Source organism: Micropterus dolomieu, linkage group LG20 (genome assembly GCF_021292245.1).
Source record: "Micropterus dolomieu isolate WLL.071019.BEF.003 ecotype Adirondacks linkage group LG20, ASM2129224v1, whole genome shotgun sequence".
Lineage (NCBI taxonomy): Eukaryota > Metazoa > Chordata > Actinopteri > Centrarchiformes > Centrarchidae > Micropterus > Micropterus dolomieu.
In genome coordinates, this window is record NC_060169.1 from 28,181,584 (window position 1) to 28,197,265 (window position 15,682).

The window sequence follows — 15,682 nt, forward strand, 5'->3', positions numbered from 1 at the left end:
ACGCTCTCATAAATGTCCACAAGATGGCGGAGTTTCATTAAATAAATATTTGGTCCAGCCCTAAAAAGAAAGCCCTGTCTCTCCTTTTAAGAAGTCGTGGAATGTATTCATTTAAGTACTTGAAAAGACTTGAGGTACTTGTACTTTACTTTAATTTTATGCTACTTCATACTTGTACCTCACTACATTTTTCGGGGAAATATTGTAGGCTACTTTTTACTCCACTATCTAGCCTGCTTTACAGAGCAGGGCTACTACTTTAGAATTAAATTTTCCATAAAAAAAAAACAAACAAACATGGAATACAGTGCAGTGTTATCACAACCCAGCAATATAAGCTACAACAAAATGACATAGCGTCACTTCATATTTCATAATCAAATAATAGCCTATATAAGAATATAACACTAACAAGGGCTATGCAAGCTGCATTAGAAGTGGGCTATAAATACTTACTGATACTGCATTGTGCTGATAATTATTTTACTTTTACTTGAGTAGTATTTTGAATGCATTTCCTTGAATATTTTTACATTGTGGAATTGCTGCTTCTACCATACTCAAGTGAACTGAAAACCTCTTCCCTCACTGTTATTTGGTTGCTGAATTCACAAGCTTGATGGTGAATGCCCATAATTGTGTCTATAACCCACTTCAGTGCTTTTTCAAGTATTTATCACTGATCCACATTATATTGACCATCTTTATTGATGACAGTAACAAAGTGCACAAGCATTAAAAACAACATACACACTCACTGTATTGTTAAAACCAAAGAGAGAAAAAAAGAGTATAAAAAAGATTATTAAACAATACTACTGCGGTACTTTTGTCATGATTCCATCATGCAGTAAACCAATACAGCCTCTAGAGGCAACCTGTGCCTTTAATCTTTCTGTACCATTAGTGAAGGAAAATGCAACATGGAGTCGCCATGAAAATCATTTGGTCTCCATGTTGAGCAGTTCCCTTGGATAGTCCTATACAAAGTGCTAACCATTTGAATAATAATGTGTGCCTGCAAATACTAATTTCTGACATCCAGAGGATGTGTATATAATATGTATATAGGACTATACGCGAAAAGCAATCTCTAAAGCACCATTTTCGGTCAAACACATTGTGCAAATTCATTTTTTCAAATGTATTGTACAATAATGAGAATATTACTAAATTAAAAGTGATACATTTATAAAACTGCACTTAGTACACTGGACATTGAAGTTATTCAAAGCCAACAGGAAATCCTCATATGGTGTAAAACAACTTTTCAGAATTAAATTTGCATAAAACGGCAATATCTCACAGCACAGTATAGCACTGCGTTCAATGCAGTGTGGACATACCTGATGTCTGAGTTTTTTATAAAACAAACAAAAAAACTATAAAACAATAAAACGGGGTGTACATATTGTAATAAATTGGCACCAGCATAACAAATTAAATGTCAATATCACACAGTAATATAGCAAATATCCAGTTGCCTATGTTCAGCCTGTGTATAAGGTCCCGAGGTGCCTTTCTACAAAGCTGGAGGCTGGAAGGGACATGTCTCCCACAGAAGTGTGCAGAGTTGCCAGGATAAAAACTTACAACAGTGTGCACTGCGGCGACCACAAGTTGTGTGCGATACAATGGCAATGTTCTGATGAGGCCAGATGTCATTGCAGGAACTAGCCAATTGTGAGACATTTTGTAAATGCTCAACAACCGAGCCAGTCCTTTGTGATTTCACCCAACTTGACAATCTTCAAGCTGCTGTCTTCCAGTTTGAAATAGTGGTTACCTTTGAAGAAGTAGCTGTAATCTGTGAAAGACAAGCACAATGCACACTGTTTAAAATGTTTGCTGAAGTTCTACTTTCCATTTTAAATTGCTTGAGTAAAACAAGTGAAAAACTACCATGTAATAACAGTGAAATAATAAAGCTTTTAAACTGTATAAGCATAAAGACTGACAGTATAATCAGTCTTAATCGAAGTGATGAAGATTAAACCATCCAGTCTGGCACTGTTAAAGCCACTCTCTCTGAATCATGCTAATCAGGAAGCATACAGAGGGACCTCTGTAGAGGGGGACAGACTTGCTTTATATAAATATGTTTGTTCACTGTGTGGGGAAGGGGCTATGTGATGCTTACAGTAATGTGTGTATGTTAGGGGAGCAGTGATGGAAAAATCCCTGGTTGCTTGCCATAAACAAAAAATTGCATACTACCTCTAACCTCAAGGATACATGACAGATGTTTACCAGTAGTGTCATGACAAAATTCACCACCATATATTTCTTGCACTCTAGATGCAATGCCCTACTCGCCAATGAGTAAAGCATAACATAAGCCATCATCACTCACATCACATTAAAGCATGAGAGATATTAAGCAACTGCATATTAAGCAACTGCTCTCTCTCTGACTGTCTTCTCTCAACATCAGACCACAGATCACTCCCTAACTTCAGAATTACTCCCTTTGACCTGTTTTACTTCCAGTTTCTCACAGTTCAAGTTTCTCTAAACTGTTTATTTCTGGCTAAATGGCATTTTTGCTTGGTTGTTGCAATTTTATTAACAGAGGCAAAGTGCTGAGATTGCTGACGAAGATGATTGGATTTGCATGCAACACAACCAAAGAAATGGCAGTTTGAAGACAGAAAACTAGCACACAGAGCACCAGCTCTAATCCAACTATAACTGAAACACAGCAACCACAACAAAATTAAATTAATTATTATTTTTCCCTTAGGTTAGGTAAGACTCAAACAAAGTTCTAGGCTGACGATGCATTTTGCTATTTTGTCTCTATTCTTTGATATACAACCAGTGCAGTGATAATTGCTGGTTCATTGTTTTCACATTTTAATGAGGAGAGTAATTGGTTCATTGGTGTGGCATTTATTTCATTTCATAAAAAATTAGTTTATGTTTATGGTTCAGATGTGGTCAATGATTCATTTTTTAGACATGCCAACGACATAGGTCTAGAGATGGCAATGCCTGTCAGTCAGTCCACCATTTGGTCTGGACTGAAATTTCTCACCATTTCTAACTACTGCATAGATTTCCATAAAATGTTGAACATGAATGGTCACCCAGAGGTTGAACTCTTCTCGCGCCATCACGAGACTGACATTTGTGGCTTTGAGTGAAATGTGTCAACCACTATCAGATGGATTGCCATGAAATATGTTACTGATATTCAGTTCCTCCTCAGAATAACATGTATAATTTCTGCATCCTGGGACATTTATTCTAGCATCCTTAATGAGAATTAAGAATTTTTATTTTGTCCAATACTTTGGTTTGTACTTGCAAAAGTAATTGCCACCAACCCAGCTGTAGTTTTTGTTTAGTGCTAATTAGCAAATGATAGCATGCTAACATGCTAAATTGAGATGGTGATATGAAGAATGTTAGTATTGTCATTGTGACCATGTTAGCATGTAGCTCAAAGCACCACTGTGTCTAAGTTCAGGCTCTCAGATCCTCTAGCGTGGCTGTAGTCTCTTAAGTCCTGTTATACTGTAATAACTTGAAAACAGTGCTGCTTGGAAGATACAGTTAAAAATCTGATCGAAAATTATGCTATAATGAAAATGGTTTCCAGTAATATTAAGTATGTAAAATTTGTAGCACGCTGGAAATCTTCCATTATGGTCCTTTCATTCATAAACCCATGCTGCTAGAAAGAAAGATTTTTTTTACCAATTCCATTAAGACTGAAGGCAGCATCTATGCCATCTGGGATGCCATTCCAGGAATCAGCAATAAGTTTGGGGAAGCCAGGGTCCATTTTCTTCTTATCTTCATCATATCTGTACACATAGTAAAAGTACATTTGTTTAATCCTTTAATGGGAACACACACACACTCATAAAAACAGTTAGTAATCAACAATGTGAATCCCCATGTTGTGCAAGGGCTTCCAGAGCTGTTGTGGTTTACAGTGCGACATAGGTCACTCTAAATGCTAACTAGATCCAGATGTAGCCCACTGCTGCAGGGTGTGTCTCACAAGGGTTTCAGGCTCACAAAGGGTTGCATAAGCTTTTGCTCCTCCTCACCTCCAGAATTTGTCCCCAGCAAACAAGTATGTCTTCCTGTTCTTCCTAAAGTTGAAGGCAGCATCGATTTGCTGCAGGTCAGTGGGGAGGTCAAGGCTGGAGAGTCTTTTGGGATAGCCTCTCTCCAACTCATCTGCTTTGTAGACCCACATCTCATTGCCTGGGAGGGAAGTGTAAGTAACAAAGTAGAACAATAGCTTAAATAACACTGGAGACATATGTTTTATTGATGCAAGATATTTAACAACTGTGCAACCAAGGTATTATCCCATATTCCTACAAATATGTTAACCCCCAATAGCCAAACCAGCTCTGCTGTTAATCTCTTCAAAGCTGACAAATATATTATGTAAATGTCATCAGTATTCAGGAAGGTTGTCATATTAGTAAAATGCAAAGAAGGCATCATAAACCACTAATAACTATGGTGGAATATCTCAAGTGTCCCAAAAGTGCACACGACACACAAGAGTGCTCAGCCAACATTCCTGCTTCTCCTAATGTTTCAGTACGTAGAAACGCCTGACCGTTAACTGAAAGGCATTCAAACGGTAAAAAAGTGACGACACCTCTTTATTACTCATGGAAGTGGAACTGTCTTGTTTCTCTGATCACCAAATAAGTACAGGGAGGACATGAACAGAGTGCACAGTTCAGGTAATATGACTCTATATTCAGCTAGGTCTAAATAGGCAATTTCTTTACTGTTTTTTCAGCAGCATACCTGAGAAGAACACTGTTTTTTCATCCACTGGGTTTTCGTAGGCAGCGTCTATCTTGACAGGCAGGTCTGGCCAGTAGGTGGCCACTAGCATAGGGCCGTTGGGTTTGCTTCTGAAGTTGACTGACCTGAACAGGAACCTGCCAGAAAGAGAATGAGTGGGTGAACCATCGTAAGGTTGATGAGCTGGGGATCAAATGAGAGTGACGGTGAAAGGGGGTAGACAGGGGCGATGAGAAGGTGGGGGGAGTGTGTGTGTGTGTGTGTGTGTGTGTGTGTGTGTGTGAGAGGAGGTTTTAGTGCAAGCGCTTCACTGGCCGAGCCAGCCACAATGGCCTGATTCATGAGCATCTGGTTCTCGTTAGGACTAAGGCTGCCGACGCCAGCGGAACAAGACCTATCTTGCCCAGATTTCCAATACACAGCTGCACAACAATGGCAGCTTCCCAAACTCTTTTCCAGTGACCTATTTTTTAAAAAGAAAAAGATCGGCCAAATGCAAAAATGAAATGCAAAAACAATAAAATGAAGATGAAAACAAAAACCTTACGTAACACACATGCATATTATATACATTTGTCAGGATGAAAGAGGAAACATATTTCAATCTTATCTAACCATCTACAAATTGTATTATTATAGCAGTGTTCTTGTGGATCAGTATTAGTTCATGCAGTGTACCAGCAATATCCAGAGGGATTTTCTGTCTTTTCTTCCTGTCGTTATAAAAAACTAAAAAACTATATAATTGATATACTTAAGTGGCTGATTAAGAGGACAGACTAATGGGATATGGGGATTTTTCCAAATTGTTGCTGAGACTTCAAATATTCAAGTAGGTAATCCATTTATCCTGCATTTGTTGTTCTCTAAATAATATTGTAGCTGTATGGTATTGCAGGTTGATGATCTGTAATGCACTACGATATAACAATGTAACTCTGACAAAAATATCGGCAGCCATGATGTTCACTTTAATGATTTTTTTGTGTCTCACAAAATCAGGATTAGGAAATTAGGAAACACAGTACATGTAAAGGATGTGATTTGTCATAAATGGTCGAAAGCATACTGTTTCCATTCAGTGAATTCCTTTCTATACAGTTATTTTTTTTGGAGTCCTCATTCCCTCGATGGATTCATACTGCCTACCTAGCACGAGGGATTCACAAAAGGCATGCTTGTAATGATCTACTTAATACTAACAGCCTCACTATTTACAGTTCACTGTGTTTACATCGTCAGAGTGGTAATTAAATTGCTGCTAATACAAACAGAACTTTTCCTACTGCTGCTAGTTCACAGTGTTCAGCTGCTGAAACACGGGGTGTCTTTTATTGTGAAACAGCCACAGCAAGCGCTATGTGTTTGTCATAGCAGTTAGTAGTTCCAGAGCTGACCACGATTTGTTCATCAATGATGCGTCTACCAAAGAAGACAGTCACAGTCATTCATCAGCATCTTTTGTCAGTAGATGATTCTTAATTTTTGCAAGGGAGTAAAGAAGAAGCAGCCTGAATGAAGACATGTATTTAACAGGCTGCACATCACCAACTCCTCAGCAAGGTAAACAACTTTCCTGTGTCCTGCTGTTATGTGAAAAACTACTCGCACCGTGTGCAGCATGAAATCAGACTGCAGTTGCAATTATTTTTGAGTGACTTCTTTATTAAATCAATGTGACTTTGTTTGGTTGCAGTTCTGTTGTATTTCTAATAAAGTAACTGAGTGTTTGCTGTATTCATCAAACCACACTTGCTGTTAGCACGGTAAACACTGATCTGCCAAATCAACCAGGACAGAAATGTAAGGGGTTACAGCTTAAAAAAATACTGTATATTATATATATATATAACAGCCTCTGTTGTATACATGCTAGGATACAAGCACATGAGCATGGGTTACTTGCAACAAGCCAAACTGAGACAGACTTGATAAGTGTCTTCTGCTTAAGCCTCCAGACAGACAGACACGGTTTTATGCTGAACTCAGGGAGTGTGTTACTCATTGCATCATGTCAAGATTTGTCCTACCTCGTAAATATGCTGAGCCAGGAGAAAAGGAGGGATTCCAATTTTACAGTGGGAGAGTCAAGTGAGCATTAGCCCAGGAACCCAGAGGGCCACGCCTTTTCTCTGAAACTGTAAAACTTGGCTTGTACCAGAGCTCTATAGCTTAGAAACCTGACATGGCTTTTGAGCAACAACAGGCCATACTGAAACTTTACTAATATCAGATTTCGGAGAGATACTGTACTGTAGGTTCACTTCACTGCCTTGAGATTACTCTCCTCAGTTTCTCCCACATTCCTTCACATAAGTTCTGAGTCTTCTGTTGCTTGGGCTCATTTTCACACAGCAACTAAAATTAAATGAATATCATTTCAAAAACTGCTTGAAAATATCATACAAAGCCTTGTATGGTCACACAGAAGAGCCAACAAACACAGTGAGCTGCTGAACATGGCCAAACATCAAGCAAAACAGTCTTGATGTGAAGGTATTAAATTAGACAACTAGTTTTCAGTGAAGTAAATGCAATACATCTGTATGCAATTTTGCAGTTCTTGACATATTTCAGCTACTTTCCTCACTGGCTGAAAATTATTGCTCTGGATTATGATTATGATGGTTTATATCTATTTAAATTGGCCCATCTTCAAATAACCAAGGAGTGGAAACTACGGAATATAATGAATATCATAGCTAGCAATACCCCACAAGCACCTAAATGGCATTTTGGGATCTGGGTGTTGCAATTAATGATCATGGGACAGTAATGCCATGTTACTATATGAGATTATACAATCATGAACAGTTCAGGTGATTACCAGGCGCACTCATCTGTTGGTTTTATAGTCCATCCGTCTGAATCTTTAAACTACTACAGCACTTTCTTAAGTGTATGCAGAGCCACAGAGAATACAGTTTCAGCTAAGTTTGATTTCCATAATACAGGCCAACATGTGTCTGTGCTCCTCTGCCGATCACTGCAAATGTGCGGAAGAGAGCCACAGCAAGATGAAAAGTAATTCTGTACTAAAGCAGGATTTGTGAACTGGATTGTTGCTTGTTCTTCACAGTTTCTAACTCAAGGTTCTCAGAGAGGAAAACCAGGCTAACTGAAAGACTACACTCTTTGGTGCGGAGGTATGTTGGCCTGTTTACTTTGGACACATTTCTAAAATGGCCATGACAGATATACAGTTCTGTTACCTTAAAATTGCTAGGAGTCTATGTTAGACTCCAGACAGCTGGAAGTGTTAAAACATCATAACTAACAAGGACAATATTTGTCTTTTGTATCACTTCCTTTCCAATCATATCATTGTTTTTGTTTAAAGTGACTCTTTGTCTGTAAGAAATTTCAGCTGCTGTGATGAAAACGTTCTACTTCCTACGGGAAAATACACTGACTCACAAAGACTGCTGACAAAACCACAGCCCTTCATGAAACTCCTCTTCTACACAGGGTCAGCCAATAGACACAGTTTACAAGCTTACAAGACTTTGGATTCACTGGCGCCACTGGAGGAGAGGACTGTAGACTGTGTTTAGGACTGATGACTACTTTGGTTGTCATTGCATGAGAAGAGGTATAGTTTGTTTTTCCCTCTTATTAATTGTCACATCATGCAACAAGCAGCTAAAACATAATACTGTGGAACTAGATGACAATGTGAGAAACAATAATTAACAAGAAACGTAACGTCAAAATGCTCATTATTTGCAGTGAAATGATTATAAAACACAACTTGTGAAGGCGCCTGTATTTCACTTGCACAAGTCATAAAGCCAGAAGAGGGCTAATGGGCTTTGTTTGTCATTCTTCCAATTGCTGACAGACAGGAAATTTAACCAGACATTAGATGTACTTTTTTGGCAACTTTAAAGAAAATCAAACATGGACTTCACATCACATTTTGATTTTGACTAGCATCTTGCAGGTAGCATATTCAAATAACACGATCAAGAACTACTACTATTTTGAATGGATTCATTGTCAGTGCTCTGCTCATACCTCATTTATGTCTTAACGTAGCACAAGTAAGTTGCTGAAGTCTAGTTCAGGTTTAAAACAATATTAGGAATTCTTGTTTTGATTTGATTACCTGTCCTTGAAGAAGAAGGTCTCTCCTCTTATCTGTGCTACAGCATCAAAGATAACTGGCTCTTTACAGATGTCCATTGGAGTGACTGGACCCAGGGTTGGAGGCAAAGGCTTGTCCGTCGGCACACCTGTTTAAAAGAGATTTACCAAAATAGCTCAACGTTGAGGGAGGAATAACACACTCACTGTACATTAATATTTTCTGGCTAATAAGACAAAAACATCCTTTTTGTTATAGTATTAGGCTTAATCCTTGTCCAGGAAACCAGCCACACATGACATTTCATCTCACCATAGAGCTCCTGGATGCCTTTGATGTCATCCTGAGAAAGTCTGAAGTCTTTAGTGTAAGTGTAAATGGGGGCCATCAATGCTCCTGGATCCTGAGAATGCTCCAAGCCAAGGGCATGACCAAACTCATGGGCTGCCACCAGGAACAAACTGTAGCCTAGAAACATGTAACACAATGAAGAAACTTCACTGTAAACACTGAATAGCCTATATAAAATACTGACACTGTAAAGTAGAAAATGGATATTTTAGTTGTTAGCTATAGTTTACCAGTGGTGGTCCTTTATGGGGTATGATGATAGGACACAATGGTTCTTGTGAATGCCAAATGACTGGTATTTTCAGACTGACAACCTAAACCTGACCTAAAGTTTTATTTTCCTGTTCATTGTGAAAATAAGGAAAATGACTAATGCGTTTTCTTTAGTTGTCACTCATTTTTGTTTAATTTGTGGCAAACCCCACTTTCCCAGAACTACAGCAAGAACTGTCCACAAATACTATTCATACCTTGGTCAGGACAGAAACCCCATTTGCGGTCATCATCATAGCTCTTGGTGGAAGCGCACCACATCTTGCCATCGCTGCGCCCAGATGAGGTGCAGGAGTCATAGGTGTCACCTAAGAAGGTGAAGGGGAAGACACAAGGGCTTCCCTCTGCATTTCCTCCCACTGTTGACATGGCTGGATGGAGCAACAAAAGGTAAAACTGTAAAACTGAAATGTGTTGTGTACTTAGTTCACTTCACTGTCTAATGAACTCGTTCCTGTGCCAACACTTTTCTTCAGAACAGTTTGGTTTGCATTATATTGGGAAGTGAGCGCAGATGATGGCGAAACAGCATCATGAAAGCACTGGCACAACACATATGACATCAATAACTAATCCGCTGGGCACAAAACCAAAAAGCATCCACCCAAATTGATTTCCTTTCAAAGACAGATCATTTTCTATCTGGCAAGACTGTTTTTGTGCTGTTTAAAAGAAAGAAACATAATAATTTCCTATTCAGCACAAGCTATCGCACAAGGCTTTACAACAAAGCTACAGTCCTAATCAATTAGAACCAGATGAAAGCTCCAGTGGATATACCTCTCTCTTTATATCTCACTGTCTCTCTTGCTCCCTACCACCTCAACCCTAAAACCAGTCCCACTGACAGAATGGAAAATAAGCTCTGCCACTGCACATTAAAATACTTTCACAGCCATTCAGCAGACCACGAGCAAGACCGAAAACCTCAGCTGGAGCATTCCTGTAGACCAATACACAGCAGGGCACCATACACTGCATCTCAAAATAAACAGCTAGCAAAACGCACTGTATGCATCTAAAGCAAGCACATAACCCTTAAACAGGACACATAAACAGAGGACAATGTGTACACTATAGTATTCACACATTTATGGATGTCGGCACACCAGACAGGGATAATGCATTTTTACTTGAAGCTCTGTGCAGTATTCTATTATGTGATCAACATAACAGGCATAAGATGACAGTACCCCCTACCAGTTTCAGGGCAGAACCCATAGGATGTGTCACGGTCATAGTCGTCAGTGGTGGCACACCATCGGTAACCATCGTCCCTGCCCTGAGTGGTGCATCCGTCATACTTCTCTCCCTGAAAGGTGAAGGGGAATTTACATGGAGCGCCATCTCCGTTTCCACCCAGGGTGAATAGTACTGTAAAACAATTATCAACAAATACAAAGAAGTGTTACAGAGAAGCATTATATAACGCATATTTTCACATTTTCAACCGACTACTGAGTGATGCTGTAAGACATATGTGTTCAGAGAAGAAAAGAAATCTGATTTATATATTATATTGTTAATAGTTTGAATGGAACTTTTTTTTACATCAGTACAAAAGCTTAACAGACGGCTCCAGCGCAAACAGGCCTCGCTGGTGTTCTCATCATATAAAACAACTTAGTACATGTGTACGTTGGCACTTAGTTGTAATAGACATGTGATCATGTTAGTACCATGGACAGCAACATAACACAGATAAACAAAATGTTTAACAAAGCCTGGTGTTCTAAAGTGGGGCAGTGACTTGGAAAAGAAATGTTCCATAATCCACTCCAAACAAAAAAACAACACTTTCCTGGCATACTGTTCAGCCTACTTTCTTTCTGTCCAAAATCAGCAGAACATCTTTGAATATAGCAATAATCTGATATGAAGTAAAACTTTGCCAGCAAAGAAATCACTGCTTCAATTTCAGTACGGTAAGGTGGAAGTAGGGCATGACACCAATGCCACTGAGGTCAAGTGGGACCACAGAATTACAAATCTATACAGACACAAAATGTGTTTGGAGACACTGCAATGCTATATTGTTACATCAAAAAAAGAACCACTGGACAAACTTACATTCATGGGGGCAGAAGCCATATTTGCCATCTTCATCAAAGTTGTAAGTGGTTGAGCACCACAGGAAGCCGTCATCACGGCCCTGAGATGTACAGCTGTTGTACTCAGTGCCCATGAACAGGAAGGGGAATTTACAGAACTCTCCATCAGCATTGCCAAACTTCACCTTCACCACTGTAGAAAAGATTAAAGATCATATTGAAACTTTTCCACATTTGAACTATAATTTTGTTTTACTACAAATCCTTGAATCATAAATATATATGACCTATATTGCTGTCATCCATATTCCCAAACCAATATAAAGGTTATATGATGTTCAATGTGACAGACAGCCTATCTCAAGCAAGTTTCAAGTTCCTGCAAGTAAGCGTTAATATTTTTTTGAACAAAACAGAAACAAGTGGCTACCTAGATTATGGGAAGCCATTTAAAAAGTAGGCTCTCAAAAATGGTCCCCAGTTCACAGGTAAGTTACATGTGAATTGTAGTGAATAGGATAAAACTTGCAATGGCTCCAATATAATCAGAAAACAGTGTTGTGAAACTTCTTTGCGCCATTAGACAGGGAAAATAGCTTTATAGATTACTTCCACACAAATGACAGAGGATGTGAATAAAAACTATCTGGGTCACTGCATGCAAATACAAATTTATTCAGCTTCCAGGTGGCTGAGGTTTGTCATGTCAACTGCCAGATAGTTCTAATAAAGTAAAGAAATTCAAAGCAAAGTATTTGAAAGTTAAGTGTATTATCAATGTCAGATATAATTTGTTTTGAATAAAAGGCTCATTGTGGATGTTATCCAGTGGTTTGTCATTCTTTCCATCTTTAGACAAATTGATGCAAGTGATATACTGTCACCGCACGAATCACAAACTGTAAATAGTGATTCTCCCTTACCTTGGCCATCTCCCAGCGTCCACTGCTCATCATCGTCAAAGTGGGAGTCTCCCCCAATTCCTGGCCCTGGAGCAAAGGCATGAGCCAAGAGGCCATCTTTGCCATCGAAGGGGTAGCCATCTCCATGCTCTATTGATGACATCATTCAATATTAACATATCCAGACAAATATCAGTTTTTTTTCTTTTTTAAGCAGACACAACTGGTACAGCTGTGCAGCTCTTAGCTAGCCATTAAGTGGCAAGAGAAACTACTTTGAATAGACAATACTACGAATAGCAGTCAGCAAAATATTTCTCACATGCTGTAACATTTGTGTGTGTATTTAAAGAATTGAAATATTCCTTACTATTTTTGTTTCTGTAACACCAGTTTCATATCTTCTGAAATGGCAGGTTTTTTGTTTGTGTTCCACTATAATTGCCGATTCTTTCTCGAAAGAGTCAGCTATGGCTAGACAGAATGATTATGATTGTGAGTAATTAAATATCAAATGGTTGTTTTAGTTGGAATGACTGGAATTGCCTGTGTGAAGTTATTTAAGCATTTAAGGCTTCTTAAAATGTAGGTTTGAGTTCGCTGAATCACTGTAATAATGTTGTTGCTCCTTGACCACTAGTCAGCAAGGCAGTGAACTTCTGTTCAACTCTTTTCCAACTTCGGTTCTATTGATCCTCTTGGATGTGAAAGCCAACTACACTTTATCATAACTTAAGAGTGCTTCAGTAGTCCTTGGGGAGAATTGTTTTGAATTTTATCCCTCAGTACCATTCATGTGCCTCATTAAGGCAAATAAGTACGTAAGTGTGCACTACAGTTCCCCATATCCCAAGATAAAAAATAAGAATTGAAACAGTTACAGTAAGCAAGGTTTTTGAGGGTACATCAGTGGTAGAAAAAGTATTCAGATCCTGTACTTAAGTAAAAGTACTAATATCACACTGTAAAATCAGTCTGTTACAAGAAAAGGTTATGCATTGAAAATATTACTTAAGTAAAGGTATGTAAGTAAAATCAGTATTTTACTCTGAAATAAACCTATTTTTTATGAATTTTACTTTCAGATATATATGATACAGTATATTTCACCTGCTCATCAGATACTGACTGTACTGCCAAGCAATATCTAGGTAACATGTTGATAGTTAAACTGACTACACTGCCTGTTAAGTATTTTATCAATAGTATCTATACTGGCATACCATTGCGGCCAAAATTAATCATGATGTCTGCCTCTCCATCCATGAGACGGGTGAATGAGAGTGGGGTGACGTCACTCCATACTTTGAAGGCTCTGAAGAAAGCATCATTTATGACTTCCTCGTCCAGATCGGGAGTGTATCCAAGGATTCTACAGAGTTAACACAGAGTCAGTTTCATTCTAAAACAAGACAAACAAGGGACTAAACAAAACTGACACTCTATGAATAATCTGGTGAAAATACTCCTGAAACAGTGTTCAGCCACAAACCCTGTTATATGCCTGTCTGCATAGTTCTTTCCTAAAAACAGTCTGAGATCTCTTAGTTGTTATTGTCTTTGGCTCGCAGTCTTCCTTACAAACACACAGGCAGACTGACTGGAATGATCAGGGCACACAAAACTGCTGATATAAATAAACCAATTCCGCATTGTTGTAAACCTCAAACAGAACGAAAAACAAAAGACCTGACACATACTGCGCAGGAATGCTGGGGTTAGTAAGACACAAGCTGCAGGCCTGCAGTGACTGTGTGGATGGGGGTGGGGTGGATAGGAGGTTGAGGGGAAGGTGCTGGTGGGGGGGGGGGGGGGGAATCTCTCAAAGCAAACAGACTCTGATTTTGTATTTATACTTTCGTGCACTCCTCAAAACACTGCTTTGGAAATTACTCATATATTCCAAGAAGTATTTCTCAATACTTATGGTTTGAATTATGGGCAGTAGTTGGGCGGGGTCACGTTATTTTACCTTTCTGGGATTGGCAAACATTAAATAGGCCATACTGCCTAAACCTCTATGATGGCCTTATTAGTATGAGTATGAGTATCACTAATTCAGACTTTAAATTAATTGGAACCTCCTCCTATTATAAAATACCCCCTTGCAGGATACAGTTTAGCAGGTAAAGTGCAGGGCATTCCAATGCTGCTTCAGGAAAATGTGTAGGTAAGATTAATTCCCTGACCTGTAAGTGATGTCTTTCTTCTGCCACATGGGTTTCCTATGGAAGAAGTTGTAATTAGCCACATCTGGGACGCCACAGCGGGGCTTTTTCATGATATCCACAGTTTTGGCATCAATCTCTCCAGTTTCTTGCAGAGAGAAGAACTTTTGCATTTTCTTCAGGGTGTCCTTGAGCACCATAAGGTTACATCTGTCTTGTGGGCATCCATAAAACTTATTCAGATAGTGCTAAAGGAGAAAAATATAGACATACAAAATGGTTTGAGTCTCCCAGATGAAGAATCTCTGTGAAATAACTGCAATAAATAAATAATGGAAAAACCCTCCCCGACAGTTCCGTTCTTACAGCCTACAGTAGTTTAAACTGTTACTTCATAGCTGACACTTTTAGTGTCATCTTTAGTCAAAAGTATTTTGAAAAACAATAAACTTACCAGAGCTACTTCTTTGTCTGTTTTTGGGGTAGTGTCGTCTCCAGGAAACCTAATAATAGGCGAGGGGGCAGCATATGTTGCTTGAAAGGCGATGAACTGAACCAAAAACACTTTGAGAACAATCCGACGACAAGTAAATATCGTCGGAAAGCCCATTTTGCTCAGTTTAACTATAGCTCAGCTGTGGTAAATGCCGTTCGTTGTGGGTTGCAGTCTTTTCACCCCGTCTGCTTGTGTTGCCTCTGCTCCTCTGTGGGATTTTTTTTTTCTCCTTAACGGGACATCCTGCACCTCGGCTCTATGAACTTTCCCAGTTCTGCTTGCACATGCACTTTTCCCCCGACAGCTTTCTGCGCAGTCTCCAGGTTGAGAAATAGGAGCAGAGAAGCGCACAATCAAACACAGCAATAATGTCATGCTTACTCATATATGTGATTTCTCAGTCAGCCCTGTTTTAACAAAAGATGACTAAGATGATAGCTCAGGATTTAGCCTAAAGGTATAATGTCCTGAAGTGACCAGTCTGCAGTATGGATGTAAGTGACTGTGGGCGCTGGACATATGATGGAAATTTTAAATTTTACTGAGTTTACTGTTTTACCTTTGTACGC

At 39.0% G+C, this 15,682-nt stretch overlaps 1 protein-coding gene across 1 annotated transcript; it reads right to left on the bottom strand.

Annotated features, from left to right (window-relative positions):
• Positions 1-689: 689 nt before the first annotated feature.
• mmp2 (matrix metallopeptidase 2) lies at positions 690-15,346 on the bottom strand. The gene is made up of 13 exons (XM_046032816.1): positions 15,072-15,346; positions 14,639-14,865; positions 13,673-13,821; positions 12,471-12,599; positions 11,567-11,740; positions 10,697-10,870; positions 9,694-9,867; positions 9,185-9,340; positions 8,894-9,020; positions 4,786-4,922; positions 4,062-4,221; positions 3,703-3,812; positions 690-1,807 (listed from the first exon to the last, which is right to left on the bottom strand). Exons 1-13 carry the CDS (start codon positions 15,225-15,227, stop codon positions 1,704-1,706), a joined length of 1,977 nt encoding a protein of 658 aa, XP_045888772.1. The 5' UTR covers positions 15,228-15,346; the 3' UTR covers positions 690-1,703.
• Positions 15,347-15,682: the final 336 nt, after the last annotated feature.